Source organism: Xenopus laevis, chromosome 8L, assembly GCF_017654675.1.
Source record: "Xenopus laevis strain J_2021 chromosome 8L, Xenopus_laevis_v10.1, whole genome shotgun sequence".
NCBI lineage: Eukaryota > Metazoa > Chordata > Amphibia > Anura > Pipidae > Xenopus > Xenopus laevis.
This window is the reverse complement of record NC_054385.1, coordinates 84,861,658-84,881,471: the sequence shown is the minus strand read 5'-3', so window position 1 is coordinate 84,881,471 and position 19,814 is coordinate 84,861,658. Positions and strand designations below refer to the sequence as shown.

At 35.6% G+C, this 19,814-nt stretch overlaps 1 protein-coding gene across 2 annotated transcripts in view; it reads right to left on the bottom strand.

The window, feature by feature from the left end:
* Positions 1–19,814, bottom strand: part of LOC108698967 (MAM domain-containing glycosylphosphatidylinositol anchor protein 2) — a 345,565-nt gene that overhangs the window by 141,387 nt on the left and 184,364 nt on the right. Inside the window, exon 4 of one of the 2 annotated variants that reach the window (XM_041573045.1) lies at positions 10,146–10,342. In XM_041573045.1, coding sequence (XP_041428979.1) covers positions 10,146–10,342 — 197 coding nt within the window. Of the gene's footprint in view, positions 1–10,133; positions 10,343–19,814 lie in introns of both variants that reach the window. The other variant, XM_041573044.1, reaches the window with a different exon arrangement.

Genomic DNA, 19,814 nt, shown 5'->3' with positions numbered 1-19,814 from the left:
CTCAGCAGGAAAAATGCTTGGGATTATTGCACTAGTGCATGTGTTCAACAATTATCATTCAGAAACATAGCAGCATTCCCAGAGATTTTGCTACTTGCACAACAAGCTGGAAACAGCACAGACAGCAGAAAACAACCTTGTGATCCATTGCCCTAAGAGTTTGAGAGGTGAAAAGAATTATTTTTTTTAATTTCTGATTTCACCCCTAAAAGTGATAGTGACATTTTATATTCTAAAAGGAATATGTCACTATGTCTGTAAAATAATGTATTTCCCAGCTCCTAGCTACTGACCTGTATGGATCATTGAAAGACCTTTAACAAAGTGTTAGGAGTGACATCAGGCTTGGTGCTGAGGCAAAATCCCAACTAGCTGGAGGGCAAATGAAAACAGTGTTGTTGTGAACCATTGGGACTTTGCTCTGACCCCCCCCCCCCCACAAACATTTCCTAAGAAGCTGCATTAGTAACTACAGGATTGGGAGGGAGGCAGCATACACCTACAGTATATATTTCTTTAAAAGAAGTGATAATACTGCGCAGTATTATAATATGGGCAATGTATGCCTATATAAATTTCTCAGGGTACCTAGGTACAGTATGCTGCACAGTACAACAAACCTCCTATACTCAGGGGGTTATTTATCAAAGGTTTTTTGTAACATATTTTTATTAAGCAATTTTTCAGAAATATATTCACACAAAACAGTATGAACTGAGAAAGGAAGAGAAGGAAACAAAAATAAAAAACACACACAAACCCCCCCCCCCAACATAAGCGATTATTGCTCATAGAGACAGTAAAAAAGTACTTTTAATTAAACATTCTATACAGAGTTAAATCAGTTATATTGCATGTTGTACAAAGCATGTTCTTGTTTGTAGTCCAGCATCAGAAGACAATCGAATTACAAAATATTAGGTAAATGTATGCATAAATTCTATCGCATGGTTATTCTTCAATAAAAATAATAGCTGCCTTATGATTCTACTCAGTGTTTTCTTCAAAAATGCTATTAGCATTTACCCTTTTAATTATTTCTTGAATCGTTGGGCAATGCAAGGATTTCCAGTTGGCCGATATTGCTATTCGCACTGCTGATAAGATTTAGCCAACTTTTGAATAGATTTTGAGATTGTAGCAAATGGCTTTCCAATTAAAAAGGTAGGGATAGAACTCGATACATGTGTTATCAGTACCTGATTTAGTATCTCATTAACTGCTTGCCACAATGGCTGGATGATTGGACATTCCCAAAAAATATGTAAAAGTATACCTCGTTCTTCACAATTTCTCCAACAATGGGGTGAGATTTCTGGGAAAAGTGTATGCAGTCTACCCGGGGTATAATACCAAAACATTAATATTTTGTAAATATGTTCTTTCTGCCTAATACAGATAACTTTTTTGACTAGCGTTTCTCCATATATCAGACCAGTCAGTGTGAGATAGTTCACTTTGGGACATATCATTCCATTTGTTCATATAAGAATGTTGTCCTGCACCTATAGTTAAGGATTCAGTAAGAAGTGTATATATCTTAGAGATAAGACTTTTTGAGGCAGACCTTGTCTGGCTAATTTCTCAAAGCTTGTGCCCAGATTTGATTTTACAGTGGTGACATAGGGGTTTAAAAAGTGGCAAAGTTGTAAATACTCAAATTGATAAAGAGTAGTCAGGGGTGCCTTGTGTCTCAGCTCCTTGGTTAGAGGGTCAATAAGTTCCCCCACTAAATAGAGGACTGTCTTACGCCAGCGTTTAATAAACAAATAATTTATGCCTGGAAAAAAATTTGGGTTATGAAGGTAGCTCATGGTTAAGGGGTAATGTGACATCAGTTCCATTTTGTATTTCAATTTGTCCCAAACTTTCAAAGTTAGCTGGGAAGTAGAAAGTAGATCTTTCAAAGTTGTATCTTTAGCATTGTAGGACCAGATACAAGCATTTATAGTGTGAGGTTTTTTTATACCTTGAATAAATTCGCAACTCAGTTTCCTAATTTATGAAAAAACTTGAATCAGTGTAATCGGGGGGAAAAACTCGAGTACTCAAATGATCCAATTTCAGCAAAAAAAAAAAAAACTTGGATCACTTGAATTGATCGAGTTTTCAAGCTAAAACCACCAGCCCAGTAGTATTGTATTTATAATTATTTTCAGTGGGTTATTTTTTGCATTTACCACATCATTTAACCAGTTCAGTCATTTTCAACAGTTTCCTTTAATCAATATTTAAAAGTAAAGATGGTAAAGAGATTTTTAATCATAATCAACATAAAGGGGGTTATTTATCAAAGATTGAATGTTAGCTTTTAATACCTCGAATGAAGTCAAATGAACTCACAACTCGAATGGTATCTTACATAAGAAAAAACTCGATTCTGTGAGTTTGAGTTGTGAAACCCAAAAACTAATCAAGTTTCCTTGGGAAACAAATCTAATAGCTTGAATTATTTGAGTTTTCGGGCAAAACACTCCAAAAAAACCTTGAACATCATGCAGGCTATTAATTATCTCCAATCCTTTTTATTTTTGTGAGGGAATTTTCTTGGCAAAGATTAGAAGAAATCTTTTGATATGAAACACGTCAGGATTTGATGTTTTTAAACTGCTGAAATAAAAGTTGTTTTACTTTATGAGTGGAGTCCAGAGTGCTTGCCGATTTTCTCAACAATTTGCACAGACACCTCCTGCTATGGTTTCGGGGCGACGCACCAGGGCAACTCGATACATTGGGTGAGTGCTTTTCCTAATTCAAGTTTTCAGCATAAAGTTGGTCTATGCCAAAGTGTGGTACCTGGGGTTTTTACACCTAGGTCACAGTGTTCACAGGGTGAGCATTTTGTTGATTTAATTAACACTCTGTACAAACTAAAATAAATAGGGACTGAGTAGCTTTTATCCATACCATATAAAGATTAGAAGAAACCCTAACATAACTGATTTTACAGTGGCAGGCAAAGAACATAAGTGTGTGGCTTTTGCTGATGATTTATTACTGTATGTCACCAATCCCTTTATATCTTTACGTAACATTCTAAATCTCATAAAAGTTTTTGGTGAAGTATGCGATTTCAAAGTCAATCTCTCAAAAATCAGTAATACTAAACATAAACATGCCAGAAACCGCTAACGGCAAGCTGAGACAGAACTTTTCATTCAAAAAAGTTTTGCAATTTCATTTCATTCCTTGCCTGAAATATCTAGGTATAAAAATTCAAGCAAATTTGGGAAAATCCTATGAGGATAATTATATCCCACTCATGAACTCATTTAAAAAATGACTTAAGAACTGGGGACCATTAAAATTATCATGGTTTGGGAGAATCCAAGCCTTTAAACTGTCTTTTTTACCAAAATTATTATATCTTTTTCAGGTTTTCCCTATTCTTATACCCCAATCTTTCATTATATCTATTAAATCTATGATATCATGATATGGAATGGGAAAAATCCAAGACTCAAGTACAACCTCATGGTCCTTCCCAAGGTAAAAGGAGGACTAAGTCTGCCTGATATTTATTTATTTATACTATCTATCCACCCACCTGTCCAGGATATAAAACTGGGTCTCTGAAAAGGGGAAGAAGGATTGGATTGTATTAGAACAGAACTCCTCCTCACCTCTACCAATTGAGAACCTACTGTGGGTAGAAGATCATAACTATCTTAAAGATGCTGTAAAACACCCACTGATAAGAGCCACTTTAAAGATATGCCATATCTTTATAGATATGGCAATAGTAAGGGGCAAATTCATCAAGGGTCGAATTTCGAGGGGTTAAATCCCTCGAAATTCGACTGGGGAATAGAATCGAATAGGCAATTCGGGCGAATTTACGCGCTGGCGAATAGTCGAATTGGCGAAGGATTTTCATTCGATTGAATGCCTTTTTATTCAATCAAAAATTTGGAAAACAAGCCTATGGGACTTTCCCATAGGCTTTTAAAGCAATTCGGTAGGTTTTAGGTGGCGAAGTAGGCAGTCAAAGTATTTTTAAAAGAGACAGTACTTCGACTATCGAATGGGCGATTAGTCGCAGCGTTTTTGTGCTCGATCCAGTACTTCGACTATCGAATGGTGAATAGTCGCAGCGTTTTTGAGCTCAATCTATTCGAATAATTCTACTCAGGCAAATTTACGCCAATTCGATAGTCGAGGCACACAAAAATTCGAAGTTTTTTTACTTCGAATCCTTCACTCGAAGTTAGTGAATCGGCCCCTAAGGGTCAGTGGCATAACTACCGGGGGAGCAGGGGGTGCCATTGGGCCAGGGCCCGCACCCCCTCAGCCCCCTCAGGCAGCTCGCGCGCAATGAATTCCGTGCAGTTCCGGGTGTACGGAGGGGGCGGCTGCGCGTTCCGCGCCAGGGGCCCGTCCCCCTCTATTTACATTACTGGTAAGGGTGCCTATAACCTAACGAGTTCCCCCTCTCTCCTTCAAATATTAACAAATAACCCTGAATTCCCAGGCTGGAGAAAGCAGCATTTACTAGATGGGATATTTGGGATAATAGAGGCAATAGAGTTAATGATTTTATCAAAGATAATAAGTTGATTTCCCTAACAGAAATTCAGTATCGCCAGGGCTCTCATCCCAGAGATAAAGGCAACTGAAGCATTATATATAAACTCACTACAAGATGGTACTAAACTCCCGCAAAATTGAAAAAAATGTACACCATTTCTTCAAACAAATGTTGGGGGTGCAACAAAGAAGAGGGGATTTATACCCATATTTGACTTTTCTACCCTTGTCTTAACCGTTATTGGGAAGAGATATTAAATACAATTAATAGAATTACCAAGAGTGTTTTACAAAAATATAACCAAGCATTAATCATTTTAAATATTAATCAAGAGTCAAATAATATGATCACAAATGCATTAACTTTACATCTCTTGCAAGCAGCAAAATCCCTGATACCAATAAAATGGAAATCAACGCAATTAACTACTTTTTTCGAATGGTTTGCCAAAGTTGAAGAGATTAGACGACTTGAAGAACTGACCTTTATTTTGGAAAATAATAGCCCAGAATATTGGAAAACATGGTCTCCTTGGTTAGACTTCATAAAAGTCATGGGCAATATGTAAGCCCTCTCTTTTTACTCGAGGGCACTCTTAGATCCACCTTTTATCTCTTCTCACCTTGTTGCACCTTATAAATTGTATCAGTCCATAACTTAGTTTCGTAATCATTGTATGACTTTTCCTTAATAAGAAATGTAAATTATTGGCAATTTTTGGTTTGCCTGTGATCCCCCCGTCCTCCCTCATTTTTTCTTTCTGTAACCCTGCTTTTTTTTTTTTTTTTGAAAAAACCCCCATAAATAAAATTAAAAAAAACATCTACAAATGGCTCAAGGGACCTCTGCCATTGACTCCTACATGACCTTGACAGGTTTTAGATGGTGTATTTTTGGATTTAAGCTATTTCCAGGGTCAGAATAATAAATTCAAGTCTTTAAAAAACACTCGAAAAATGTGGCCAAAGAAATCAACTCAAAACTATTTTTGTGAAAAAACAACTCAACCTTGATAAATAACCCCCTAAATGTTAAAGCCAGCAGATGATATACAGATGCAGCCACTTTGGTTTGTCTGTTTGACACAGAATAACTAAACACAGATATCCCATTTATCTCATTTAACACAGAAAACTGTGTCACAACAACCCATCTAATTAAAGCATTCACCATTGTGAACAATGGAGCTTTGGTATGCTAATGAAAAGGTTAAATGCATTAAATGAGTTAAGATGACTTAAGATAACACAGTTTCTTCAATTACCCCTGAGTCATGACGCATTTAACTCACAAATCCAAGTGGCTTCATCTGTATGGCAAGTGTTTGTAAAATACAAAGCAGTGTTTTTATTCAAGGCTAATAAAAATATAAGTAGATACATTCTATATTTAGTGGTTTGTTGATGTTTACTTTATATAAATATACTGTTAAGGATTTTAAGAACATAAAAACATAACAGGATATTTGTTTGTGTGGTTTTCATGTTAATAGCCTTACTTTTGACCTTACCCTACCTGTTCACATGTTAAAACATGAGCTGCTGCTGTGTGAGGGAGTTAAAGCTCCAGGGTATTCTGTTAGATTAATTGTAGTAAAATCTACATTTAATAGAAAAAGGGGAAATTATTTACTCAGATCTACTCTGTGCTTTGAGAGTCTACATTCACTGCCTTCAGGCATTAAAGAAGGAAATTCTTATCTTGCTCGACCGGAAGCAGAAGAGTATTAAACAACACCCATGGGTGGCCTTCAGTGTCTGTAACAAAGGTAATACCAAAGAAATACGTTATCCTAAAATGCACTGCCAGCTTGATTAAAAATAAGTGTAACTTTCCTCAATCAGGTCACCAGTATCCTGATATATGTAACTCAATTTTTTGGGAAACAAGGAGAGCACTTGAGCCTAATACCTTTGTTACAGATTTTTTTGGGAAATGAGGAGAGCACTCAGCAAGCATATCAATGCTATGGTTTTCCTTGTATTGGTGTACGAGTAGTCGGCCAATAAAAGGAAAACCATAGCATTGATATGCTTGCTGAGTGCTCTCCTCATTTCCCAAAAAATTCTGTAATAAAGGTATTAGGCTCAAGTTAATTTAAAATTAATTCTGATTTCTAGTTAGTGTTGCAAAATTCAGCAATTCCTGGTTTCAGAAATGATTTTGTAAAAACAAACAAACCAAACCGTTAACACTATGTCTCAAGATTATAGAATGGTCTTTTGAAGAAAGAGGTTTGTGGTATTTCTGAATCACTGAAGTACAGTAGTGCAGATGAATAATGCAACTCTTACAGGCACTTTTAAGTTAGCTGCAATTTCTTATGTTTTGCCCTTTTTTCTCCTATTTTAATTTTAATATGTCCCAAGAAAGCACATTTTCTCTGTTAGTTTAGTGAAGGCCCTATAATTTCATCAAATGAAAATATGACAAATTCAGTTCAATGGTTTAAATTGCTACAGTATCTAGCAATAGTTGAAAAGAACTTTAGGGCCAGGGTCAGACTCGGGGCCCACCAGGGCTGCTTTCTCAGGGTCCCCCTGCCCCTGCCACAAAGCCCCTCTAGACCCCTGACATATCTGCATCCCCCTTCAGCCACCCTAGAACTCATGCGTGTACCTTCTTTTGCTATGGCTGGAGTGGGTGGTTGGGGGCAGCAAGGAAAGGGTGCAAGCCCAGTCCAACCCTGTTCAGGGAACTGCCTCTTTACAAAATCGATGAAATGTTAAATGAGATCCTGAAACTGGTCCATCTGCACAAAGATAAACAGATTCACATAGAGATAGATAAAAGAGGTGAGAAATGTTTCCACCCATTTTCACCGCATTTGGAAGAAAAAAAGTTGATAAATTCCAAGGCAAAATTTTGGTTCAATTACATGATTTCATGAATCTTTCCCCAGTGTCAAGGATTAGGTAGGGGGCGCTGTAGAGTCTGAAGGGAAAGGGCGAGTCCTTGAGGCAGGGGCTGTATGTGCCAAGGGGAAACTTGAAGGGAAACAGGAACAGGTAGATGAGGGCGAAGAGTCAGACTGGAACAGGACGGATAGGACGACGATCAGGACTGGACAAGACAGGAAGAAGAGGGCGACGACTCAACAGGAAACGACTGGACCTGGCAGGAGTGGAACGGCTTGGATGGGACAGGACGGTGCGGGCGTAGATCAAACTGGGGGATAGAGTGCAGAGGGAGACAGGAGCGGATAGCAAGACAGGACTGGAGCAGGATAGCAAGAGAGGGAGACTGGAGCAGGATAGCAAGAGAGGGAGACTGGAGCAGGATAGCAAGAGAGGGAGACTGGAGCAGGATAGCAAGAGAGGGAGACTGGAGCAGGATAGCAAGAGAGGGAGACTGGAGCAGGATAGCAAGAGAGGGAGACTGGAGCAGGATAGCAAGAGAGGGAGACTGGAGCAGGATAGCAAGAGAGGGAGACTGGAGCAGGATAGCAAGAGAGGGAGACTGGAGCAGGATAGCAAGAGAGGGAGACTGGAGCAGGATAGCAAGAGAGGGAGACTGGAGCAGGATAGCAAGAGAGGGAGACTGGAGCAGGATAGCAAGAGAGGGAGACTGGAGCAGGATAGCAAGAGAGGGAGACTGGAGCAGGATAGCAAGAGAGGGAGACTGGAGCAGGATAGCAAGAGAGGGAGACTGGAGCAGGATAGCAAGAGAGGGAGACTGGAGCAGGATAGCAAGAGAGGGAGACTGGAGCAGGATAGCAAGAGAGGGATACTGGAAGCAGGATAGCTAGAGAGCTGGAAGCTGGATAGCAAGAGAGGAGTACAAGGTAGGGTTGGAACAAGGTCGAGGCTAGAAAGGTACAAGATAGGAAAGGTAAGCAGGACAAGACAAGGCAGACTAACAAGGGAGAAGGGGCAAGAGCTAGAAACCTAGTTAGGGGCGATGCCGCAGTACTAGAAAACCATGCAATGCTCTGGCAAGGAGTGGTCTGAGAGCTGCCCTTAAATAGGGAAGAGGCAGCCCTGATTGGTAGATTAAGATAGGCAGCAGCTGAGCTGGGGCTGGAGAGGCCAATCAGGCGGCAGCTGGGCTGGGACTGCAGAGGCCAGGTTACACACAGTGAGCAACCCTACAGGCTGCTCACCTGGCCAAATGGTTAGGGTATCGAGCCAGAAACCCAAAGGTCCCAGGCTCGACTCCCAGCAATACCTGACACCCAGTTAGTGGAAATTTTTGGCGAAGTAAAATAGGCCCATTTTGCTCATAACTAACAGATATTATTTTAGTATTGTATGCACTGCATATCCAATATAAATTCACACAACAAAATGCAGTCTGAAATACCCAAAAAAGATTGTGAGAAAAAATGTTTTTTTTTTGGATTGGAAGGCCCATTTACTAATTTTCAAAGTCTAGAAAAAAAACACGGGCTTGGGAAAAAAAGTGACAAAAACTTTTTCGACTTTTCATGCAACTGTTCTGAAATGTAAGCTTTTTCATTAAAATCCTCAAACCGAATAGTAGCATTGGTGTTTTTCCATGTAAAAAAGTAACATGCCAGTGAGAATCACATTGTTTTCGATGACACTAAAAAAATGTTTTCATAAACTCAGAATATAAATAAATAAAGTTGCTAGTGAACATTCTGTAGCCTTTACTTGGCAAGTTTTTTAATACCATGTGGCTACTAGCATTTGCTCCCTAACATCTGTCAGCAGTATGTCTAATGTATTTAGCTAGCAGACAAATACTGGCTAACTAAAAATGATATAAAAGTAGTGAAAGTCTTGAAATACTATAGGTAACATGAGCACAAAATCACACTGTTTACTTGTTGATTGTTGCTTTGGTGATATTAAAATACATACAAAGAAAAGTAATAAAAATCTTTGTATTCTAATTTGTATTCAAGTTTCTACTGACCCTACAGAACTCATCTCTTAGGGGCCCATTTATTAAACCTTGAATTTATCTGGTCAAGTTTTTAAAGCTGAGTTTTAGGAGCATTAATTGTACTATTTGATTTGATGCTCGATTTTGTCACAGTGTTTTTCCCTCTGACTTTTTCAAGAAGAATTATTGATACATGAGTTAAATTTGTGGATGGGAGTTTGGTTGACTTTGTTTTAATAAAAACGGAGATAAATTGGGTTTACGTAATGAAAAAGATTTCTAATTGCTCAGGTCATAAATAAGGGGAGGTTTCTCGCACCAATCAGCTGTGTATCCAGGCAATCAAGGATGTAAATAATGTTGTTTTGTATCATATTTGTTTATTCTGCTAATTTAATTGGCAACCAAACAATAATACAGTATCAATGTTGCGGTAATAATATAATCAAATTATTTGTTCTTCAGTCATTACAAAAACACAAGCAAATTGCTGTTTTTAATAATAATATTAAAGAAAAACATGTTTTTTTTCTGTAAACCTGCAGACTGTTATCATGTAATGGAACACATGGCTTTTAGTTTCTCCACTGGCCTTTGAATCTGTTTATACTTCAATACTGCAAATGGTTTTCATCAACTATTGCAGCAAACATAGGCTTCCATCAACTACTGACTTCCACTCTGTGTGAAGATTAGAGTAAGAACACATAAATGAATACTTAACAAACACAATAGGTAAAAGAACAATTGATACCTTAATTCCTACCTGGGTGAAGAATGGCTCATAAATTTCTACCCCTTTATCAGATCCCTGAAGCAATATCTCTTCACCACGTTTCCAGCTATATCGAACTGGTGGGTTGGAGTTAGCAATACATCGTAAGAAAACAGTTCTTTCATAGTAAAATTGCTCCTTTGCTTCCCCAATACTTTGATGCACAGTCACAATGGGATCATCTAGATCTGAAAAAACAAAATTATAGAATGTCAGACTGCAGTGTTTGCACAGTCTCATTATAAGAATGCTGTCTTGCTCATACACAAAATAAAACTCCTTGTGGAATGCCATTTGATTCAAAAATATATACTTTACAATCAATGTTTTTGTTTAAAAGTAGAACTTTGGGAAATTTTCAGTATTTTTATATACATTGCTCTAATGGGCTGTCAGGCTGATTGGAGGCAATATTGTAAAACTGCAGAAAAAAAAGGAAAATCACGGCCTGGCAAATTTATCTACCTCTGTGTTGTTGTTTTTTTTTACTAGTAAACAATATGTTAATTTAATAGTAACAGTCAATTTTTTCCCGTAAAATATCCATTGCCTTCATAACAGAAAAAATAATACAAATTAAGGTACATTTAGGGACAGGTTTAGGAAACTTGGTGGTATTTAAGTTAATGACTTGGAAAAAATACTGAGAGATTTAAAATTTACAAAGCTCTCTTACTCACTTTTGGAATTTTTAAACCTCACCCCATTTATTTCCAATGCATTAAATGTAAAGAAGTGCAATGCATTCTTACAAACTGACAAATTTATTATTGAGCATTGATCCTGACATTATAACAGATTACCCCATTTGGGGTCAGAATTTATTAAATTTTTCCACTGGTGGTTTAACTTCACTTAAACATAACATGTTATTCCGTCTTTTTTCATGTGACTGTACACTGTCTCAATTCATAAGTATGCTTTAACTCTATGACCAATTTCTTTCAAAAGTCATGCAAGGTTAAAAAGTTATATAAAATAATACAAAATTCAATTTGATTTTAAACCAAACTATCTTTCCCAGGAGAGCGACTTTGCAAGTGCATATTTATCAAAGGGATGACTTTACTACCATGTGATTATGATTTCTAACCACAGGATTATAATTATAACTTAGCACCTGGTAATCTGACCGTTATCATATGGCGAATCAGTACAATGTGTTTCAGGCTTCCAGTAAAACAATTATAATGTAGACAGCATTTTGTTATAATTAGAATTTGCAGTTTAATTTATTAAAAGGATTAGGCAGTGACAATGGACTGTAGCCATCCATCAATCGTATATCCCATGCACATTATAGTCAGCTGCCATTCCTTATTATGTTACTCTATAAAAATGGTTGCTACTGGTGATGAGGTGATAATGCTAGTAGGCTGCAATGACTGGACAGTGCGAGTACGCATACAGATGCAGCCACTTTGGTTTGTCTGTTTGACACAGAATAACTAAACACAGATATCCCATTTATCTCATTTAACACAGAAAACTGTGTCACAACAACCCATCTAATTAAAGCATTCACCATTGTGAACAATGGAGCTTTGGTATGCTAATGAAAAGGTTAAATGCATTAAATGAGTTAAGATGACTTAAGATAACACAGTTTCTTCAATTACCCCTGAGTCATGACGCATTTAACTCACAAATCCAAGTGGCTTCATCTGTATACTGTAAAACATCTATATGATTGTTCACTGCTCCTAATATATCCTTTTTCACTTTTTATGTTTTCAAAGTAAATCCTACCGAACTTAATCCAGTTTATCCAATGGAAGGCAAAAATCTGAAACTGTAACCTATTTGCTTCCAATGGGAAAAAAATATTTCCTGACTCAATGAAACTAGTCACTTGATTAGCATTGTACTTAAAGTTTTTTTTATTAAAACAAGTTAAAGTCCAGTGCAAAAAATTTACACATCCAGATGTTATTTACAAAGGTAGACATAACATGGTCCCCTTTTTGTACCAAAAGCCAAATTGTCTCCTTTGCTAATTAAAGTGCAGCATACAGAAAGCATTGAAGGCTCTCTTTTACATGATAATCTTTGTGCTACATGGATAGATATGTGATATGACTTCATAACCTCAAATGTATCTGATATAATACAGAAGTGAAACCATGAATACCCTGTTATAGACTGTAATGTTATGGACTGTAAAGCTTCCATTCTAATGCTTGCCTTCTGCTTTTGTTTACAGCAACAGAGGCCTATCTATCATGTGGTCTTTCTTTTCCGTTAAATCATGTTTCCAGCTCAGTGGTAGCATTCTCCATCCATTCATATAGGACTCCTTCAAAACTGCTGTAGCCTATAAGCAGGCAAGTGAATTTACATGAAAAGTTGCTCCTGAATCCGTCCATTTTAGTGATTGGTTAAGACCATAAAATAAACAGAAGCATGTCCTAGAAAGCTGCCCAAAATATCCTCCATTACATAATCAGTGTACATTTTACTAAATATTATAACTGCCCTTTATTCTGAAATATTTCAGAATGTAAGCAAGGTTTATTTAATATTTGATAGTTAGTAAAAGTAAAAAATCCATGACAGTGTCAGTAAAACATTAATAAATGTGTAAATCCAGGCCTTGTGACTATACCCTTTGAACAAGAGTAAATAAATTCATCTAACAGCTTTTAATTCTTTACCTTTCATGCTCTATTATACATTGATGTTTATCTGGCAAAAATATATTGGAAATCCCACTGTCAAGTAGCTTCTAAATGTGCAATAAAACCTGTATACCATTCTGTTTTAAGTTAGTAATTGCATAGGTTAGAAAAGTTGCACGCCTCTAAAAGCTAAACACAATATATGTAGGTTATTTTCTTTTCCCTACTGATTTTGAAGAGTTTTCAAGGCTGCTGTGATGTGATTAAGTATATAAGAATCATATTTGCGTGGAACAAATGAAATGTGGAATTCGTTGCTACAGCAGGGTTTATGAACTAATTAGTTAACTGTAGAAAGTATTGGATGTTGATGCCCCAGTTCCCTACTATAAATTATATCCATTATTTCATCTTTATTTATTTAAAATTAAAACCTTTTGATCCATTCAGTTGCAGGTGAAATTGCTTGTGCAATAGTGGTATTTACTTGGAAAGATTGCCATCAGAATGGAGTAGGTAACAGCTAATGAAAAGACTTTTCAAGCAAACTATACAAGCTAAAACATTCAATTTAGGAATATGTTTGCTACAATGCACATTCCATTTTGACCTGTTGGTAAATAAAATCACTCAATAACTTTATGAGAGCCCATGAATGCATATACACCCAATGAATAATCAGAAGCCATCTTCCAATATCTTGCACAGATGAGATCTAAAGGGACTGAAACTGTCTAAATTCAAGTTTGGATATATGGCTCTAAAGTATTAGGATGTACAGATGAAGCCACGTTGGGACCCAGATATCCCACTTATCCCATTTAACACAGAAAATTGTAGCACAGCATCCCATCTAATTAAAGCGTTCACCATTGTGAACAATAGTTCTTTGGTATGCTAATGAAAAGGTTAAATTCATTAAATAAATTAAGATGACTTTAGATAACACAGTTTCTTCAGTTAATCCCGAGTCATGACGTATTTAACACAGAAATCCAAGTGGCTTCATCTGTATATGTGCAGCTGTTCTGGAAGTATAGTATGTATGCATCTGCCAATAATTCCTTAAGTGAGGGTTACAGCCTTTCATTTTTGTTTTAAAGGCAATGCTATACGCATAGCTTAAGACATGTGATCTGTTTTAACAAGGCTTTAAATACTGTACACTTGCATTGTGAAGGGCTCTCTGGCTCCTTTAACCCTTCTCACCCTAACTGTGATGGGTTCTCTTCTTCTGATGAAGCTGCCTCAAAATTGGAATTAATGGCTCTACTGCCCAAGATGTGTACAGCCCAATAATTATATATATATATATATATATATATATATATATATATATATATATATATATATATATATCTTATCCTGATGATGATCTGCTGCAGATCGAACACGTATCAGGTAAAATTAAAAGAAATTACTGTATCACAAGAGCACATTTCTAATAAACAGGGTAAGTTTAAAAAAATATAGTACATTTCAAAAATACCGACTTTGGTTAATGATTTTTGTTTTTGTGAAAGGAGACCTTACAGGGGTACAAAACTTGCTTGGTACTTGAAAATATATGACTGGTCATATATATAGAAGATTGTGAAAGCACTTGTTTGTTTTAATTAACAAGTTGCCAAAATGACATCACATTTTTCGGCAAGAGGTGTGATACTATATATTCTGTCATAAAATGCCTCATTTTCATTGTTCTTACAATAAAAAAATAGCAGGAAACAAGGGTAACAGTTCTCAGTAGACTCTACTGAAACTGCTCATTGATTGAAGAAACATTTTTCTCTAGTGAATGAATAGATTATCTCGTTTTGAAAATTTTAGTTAAAGATTGCCATTACCATTCAGAACATTAAAAAAAAGGATACTCATCTTGAAATAAATCTAATCTTTTTGTCAGTAGGATTAATTTTTGTGCTTTTTTTAAAAATACATTTCTAAAACCAGGCAGAGTTACTAATGATTTAGACCAAAATCCGAAAGTTTGGAACACCTTTTTTTCTGGCAGCGTGAGAACAGATGACTTCTGCAGCATTAAACTGACAACATGCTGCCAGTGGTGTCTAGTCTTTACAGACCTTATAAAGTATGCGTTATATTTAATTTAGAGTCCTCAGAGAAGTACTGGAAAATAACCTGGTCTGAAGTAAACATACAATTTACCCATATATACTATAATTGTAGTTAGAAATCTGATGCATTGATAAAACAATCATAGATAAGGAGCATAGTTTTAATTTTCAGAACCACTTCAATTAGATGATCTTCACCCAAATCCTGATATATGCATAATGAAAGAGCGGTTCTGAGCAACTTTCCAGTCTGCATCCATTAAACATTTCCAGTGCTTTTAAACTTAATTGTAAGAGTAATTGCTATTGAAAGCATTATTTGCTTGCTATTCTCTGGGTCTGACTCGTTAACAATATAACAGGGGTTCTGCTATGGGTCTTCTAATCAGATTTAAATAACAAGGCATATACTGTTTTCATTATAAATTCCATTTACAAATATCTTTTAAATCAATGAAAATATATTTTAAACCAAAATATCTTTTAAACCAATGTCAATATATTTTGGAAAGTTGCTTAGAATCATATTTTCTTGTAGTATGCGAAAAACATTTTTGGATAAAAGACCCCTTAATTACTAACTTATTTAAGTTTAGCATTATTAAATTTCTGATTCATTTCATTTTTGTAAATTGAAAAAATTCTTATTCTTTATTTTTTTGTTTATTTATACAGAGTTTATGATCCATAGTGATGCCATGCAAAAATATAAAACACTTGATTCAAAAAACAGAGCAGACTTTATAAAAATATTTGGTGCATTTATCTCACTGAAAGGAATGGTGTCGTATTTGAGCCATACTGTATGGTCTGTCCCATCTATACTTAACTTACAAGTGTTGGAGCCAGTTCAATAAAGGCCAGTACATTAGAGGTGCTTATGCCACATACATGTTTCAGAACTGAGATGAAATAACCAAAAAACCTGTCTATTATCACTCTGTAACACTGCCAGTGCCTTTTACAAAATATATCAGTCAATAGTGCTCCTCCAGCAGAAACCTGTATTAAAATTCATTTTTCAAAAGAGCAAACAGATTTTTTAGTTATTAGTATCACAGGTGCCCTCAGCCATGTGACTTGTGCACTGATAAACTTTAGTCAGTGTATACTGCTGCACTGTGAGTTGGAGTGATGTCACTCCTCCCTATCCTTCCCAGCAGCCTATCAACAGAACAATCAGAAGGTAACCAGTTAATAGATCCCTGGCACCTGAATTGCTAAAAATGCTCCCATACCCTACTTAGTGGTAGATATAAGAACAGCACTCAATAGTAAAAATCCACGTCTGGCTCACCCAAGTCACAACTCCTTCAGCTACACTGATTAGGAGAAATAATAGCTTAAATGAAAAAAGTAGTTCTATTGTGAAGTGCACATGACCAGGCACATGACCTGAGATGGCTGCCTACACACAAATATTACAACTAAACAAAAATACATTTATAGTTTCATGGTAGAATGAATTACTTTCAATGTACAGAGAATTTAGTAATTAAAACTATACTATAAAAATGTCTGAATCCCTTGAAATATAGTTGATCAATCTTATTCAGATATAGTAATGTGTAATATTTATTGAGAAAAATTCAGTAGTTCTTCACACATTTAACTTATAAAATAATATTTTACATAGACATCACCTTCATTCTGATCTTTACTTTACTGTTGGACAATATAATGCCAAAAATTAAGTAAGGTTCCAGTAACCTCTCAGTCATAAACAAAGGGCTTCTACACTTTATTCAAATGGAAATTTTAGACAGCTAATCAGTCTGCTTGGCAGTGGAAACTTCCAATTATGTTACTTAACTCTACTAAAATTTCTGGGAAGACAATTATTGCAAAATCATATTGAATTTCCATTAAATGAATGTCCCTGAAGTCAATGGATGACAAAAAATTTTTGAAACATGAAAAATTTTATGACGAGCAGCAATTTTTTTCACTCATTGGTCTATAGGCATATATATATATATATATATGTGTGTGTGTAATAAATGTTATGGACTGGTGCACGCAGAACACATAATGCCTAGGTGCTGGTACATAGTTAAATCATAATATCAAAAAAATAGGCTGCACTTATAGGGCTTCCTGAAGACGGCTCACGTCTAAGAGCCAAAATAATATATAACGAACACCCCAACAGTAAAATATTAAGATGTTAAAAGCTCCCAAGTAATTCTGTAAGCATCTGCTCTTTACAGAATTTATCACACTCCTTAGACACCATTCATCTGGCTGCTTTTTCACATGTGGGGGCAGATTTTTCAAGGGTCAAAGTGAATTTGAGGGAATTTCGAAGTAAAAAAAATCTAAATTCAAAGTAATTTTTTGGATACTTCGACCATCGAATAGGATACTACAACTTCTAATTTACTTCAACTTTGATTCGAAGTAAAAAACGTTTGACTATTCGACCATTCAAGATCGAAGTATTGTCTCTTTAAAAAAAACTTCGACTTCAATACTTCGCCAACTTAAACCTGCCGAGGTGCTATGTTAGCCTATGGGGACCTGCCAGAGCAGAGGGTTTTGAAGGAAAATCGTATACGGAATACGATCGTACGATGAATAAAATCCTCCGACTTCAAATTTGAATGTCGGAGGATTCTATTTGATGGTCGAATTTCGAAGTATTTTCCACTTCGAAATTTGACCCTTGAGAAATCTGCCCCGTGGTATCACATTTCATAATAACTCTTCAAAAGCTATTGCATTAAAATATTAATGGGCCAATTTAACATTCATATTTTTGGTTTACCCAAATTTACATTTTTAGAGCTAAAAATCATGTATTTAATTAATTTCTCTAAAGCACAGGTTATTAATTGTAAAAACAAGGAAAAACTCTTTTTTTGCCTTCTAAAAGCTGGTGAGGTCATGTAAAAGTGAATGGACAGTGTCCTTAGCAAATTGTCAAGTACTTATCTACTATAAGGTTTTCAAAGTTTTCAGGATTTGATTTTTTTTGGTTTCAAAAATCCATACAAAAGTGTGAATTTTGAAGTTTTCATTGTTGTATTCGTTAATTTTTTTTTTTCATTCACGTTTTTTATATTCAGATTTTCTAACAGATAGGGAGACATTTGTGCACAAATTTAAAGCACAAATTACAATTTACAATTTGACCCTTAATAAATCTGCCCCTTGAAATCCCCAAACCAGACTACCCCTTGGGTAAAGAAATTTATGTTTATGGTGAAAACCTCCATTGTGTTTACTGATTACTGTCTCCTCTGTATCCTGCCTCTGTTATGCTTCACTGTTATATCACTTCTCTGAAGTTTTGCCATTGTCTAATTTTAGAGAAGAGTACTTAAAACTGCTTCATACCTACACCCATTATGCCTTTTACATGCTAACTTGTTTAGCCTTCGTAAACCCTGCCTGCAACCAAGTGTGGCAAATGTTTTTCGATCATTCTTTTCTTTACTGATTAGCATACTGATACCTTTCAAATTATAATTAGCTTACTTGTTAGTGTTGCCTGGATACACGACTTTACATTTGTCCACACAGCATTCCATGACATTTTTCTGCTCACTTCCCCATTATGCCAGAGGTTTTTTCACAGTGAGCAAATGTCAAACTTTCTTTCATAATGACTTTTGAAGAAAGCATGTCCTAGAAAAACATACCCATCTCTTTAATGGTGAAATATACCCCTGAAAATCCAAATGTAAACCACTGATTCATATAAATACAACCATTTCATGAAAATATACTTTTATAGTAATATGTTACACTGTTCCACCTGCTAGATAATATGAGGCACTGTGCTCACACACAAACCAAAGACACTAAATGGACAACCAATGAATGGACAGAACCATGTTTTTTTTCTTCCAAACGTCTTCATGTATTATTTCCGGTCAGGTGATTACTGACACACAACAAAATGGTGTCCTTAAGTAAGTTATGTATAAGGGCAATATTTATTGTTATGTATATAACATCTTGGTACAATAATTAGGATATAGACAATCTTATATTTAAGGATACATTCCGAAAAAATAGAATTCCTATATGCTATACTGTTTTGCCTTTTAGAGAATAATGGTATTAATGTACTTCATTATGTTTCTAAGCTTTGCTGAGAATGTTTGTGCTGGAATTGTACCTCTGCCCATAAAGCCTGCAATAATGCATTTTAATTCTGCATTTTTTTTTTGTTTATTTTGTTCTCAGTAATCTTAAAAAGAATATATACAAATTAGCATATATGTCTGAGGATATTTCAGCAATAATCTTGTGTTCAATATTTTTCCTTATAAGTTCAATTCATAATACAACTATTGATGTCTTGCCTTTTAAGCATACAGTAGTGGCAAGAGAGGTGAGTCAAGGCTACACCAACCACACTGCTATCCTTTTATCAATTTTTCTGTTCCCATGGCAACAGTGCAGAACCATTTCCTTTGTTGAAGAGAAATATGGGAAGATAAACATTTAATATAATAGTATTATTCTGCTGATGCATTATTTAAGGTTAAGTTCTTTAACTATAAAAAAAGATTTTCTAGAGTGTTCACTTTGGAAGCCAAGCCAGATAAAGTTATATTATTATGATCAAACAATTTAACATTTGTTTTTATTTGCTAAAATTAGATTTAGTTTAGTTTTAATATTATAACAAATAGATTGAGAGCTTATGCATAACTTTTAGCTAAGGCCAGCATTACCAGCAGCAGCATAAAAACTTTTTACTTTTTCACATTGCCATTAGCAAGTGCTTGATATGCTATGGTACTAATTTAATTAAGGCATGTTGTTCCTTTGTGAACTCTAATAAAGTTTTGAAATTATTACATTCACTTTTTGCAGGTTGGTCACTTGGGCTGGAATAAAACAAATGAGTATATTATTTCAGTTTTATATCAATTTTATTAGACTTGAATGCATTCCAGCTTTTAACTTTATTATACATAATGTATTCTAAAGATCTGTTCATCTCTTTG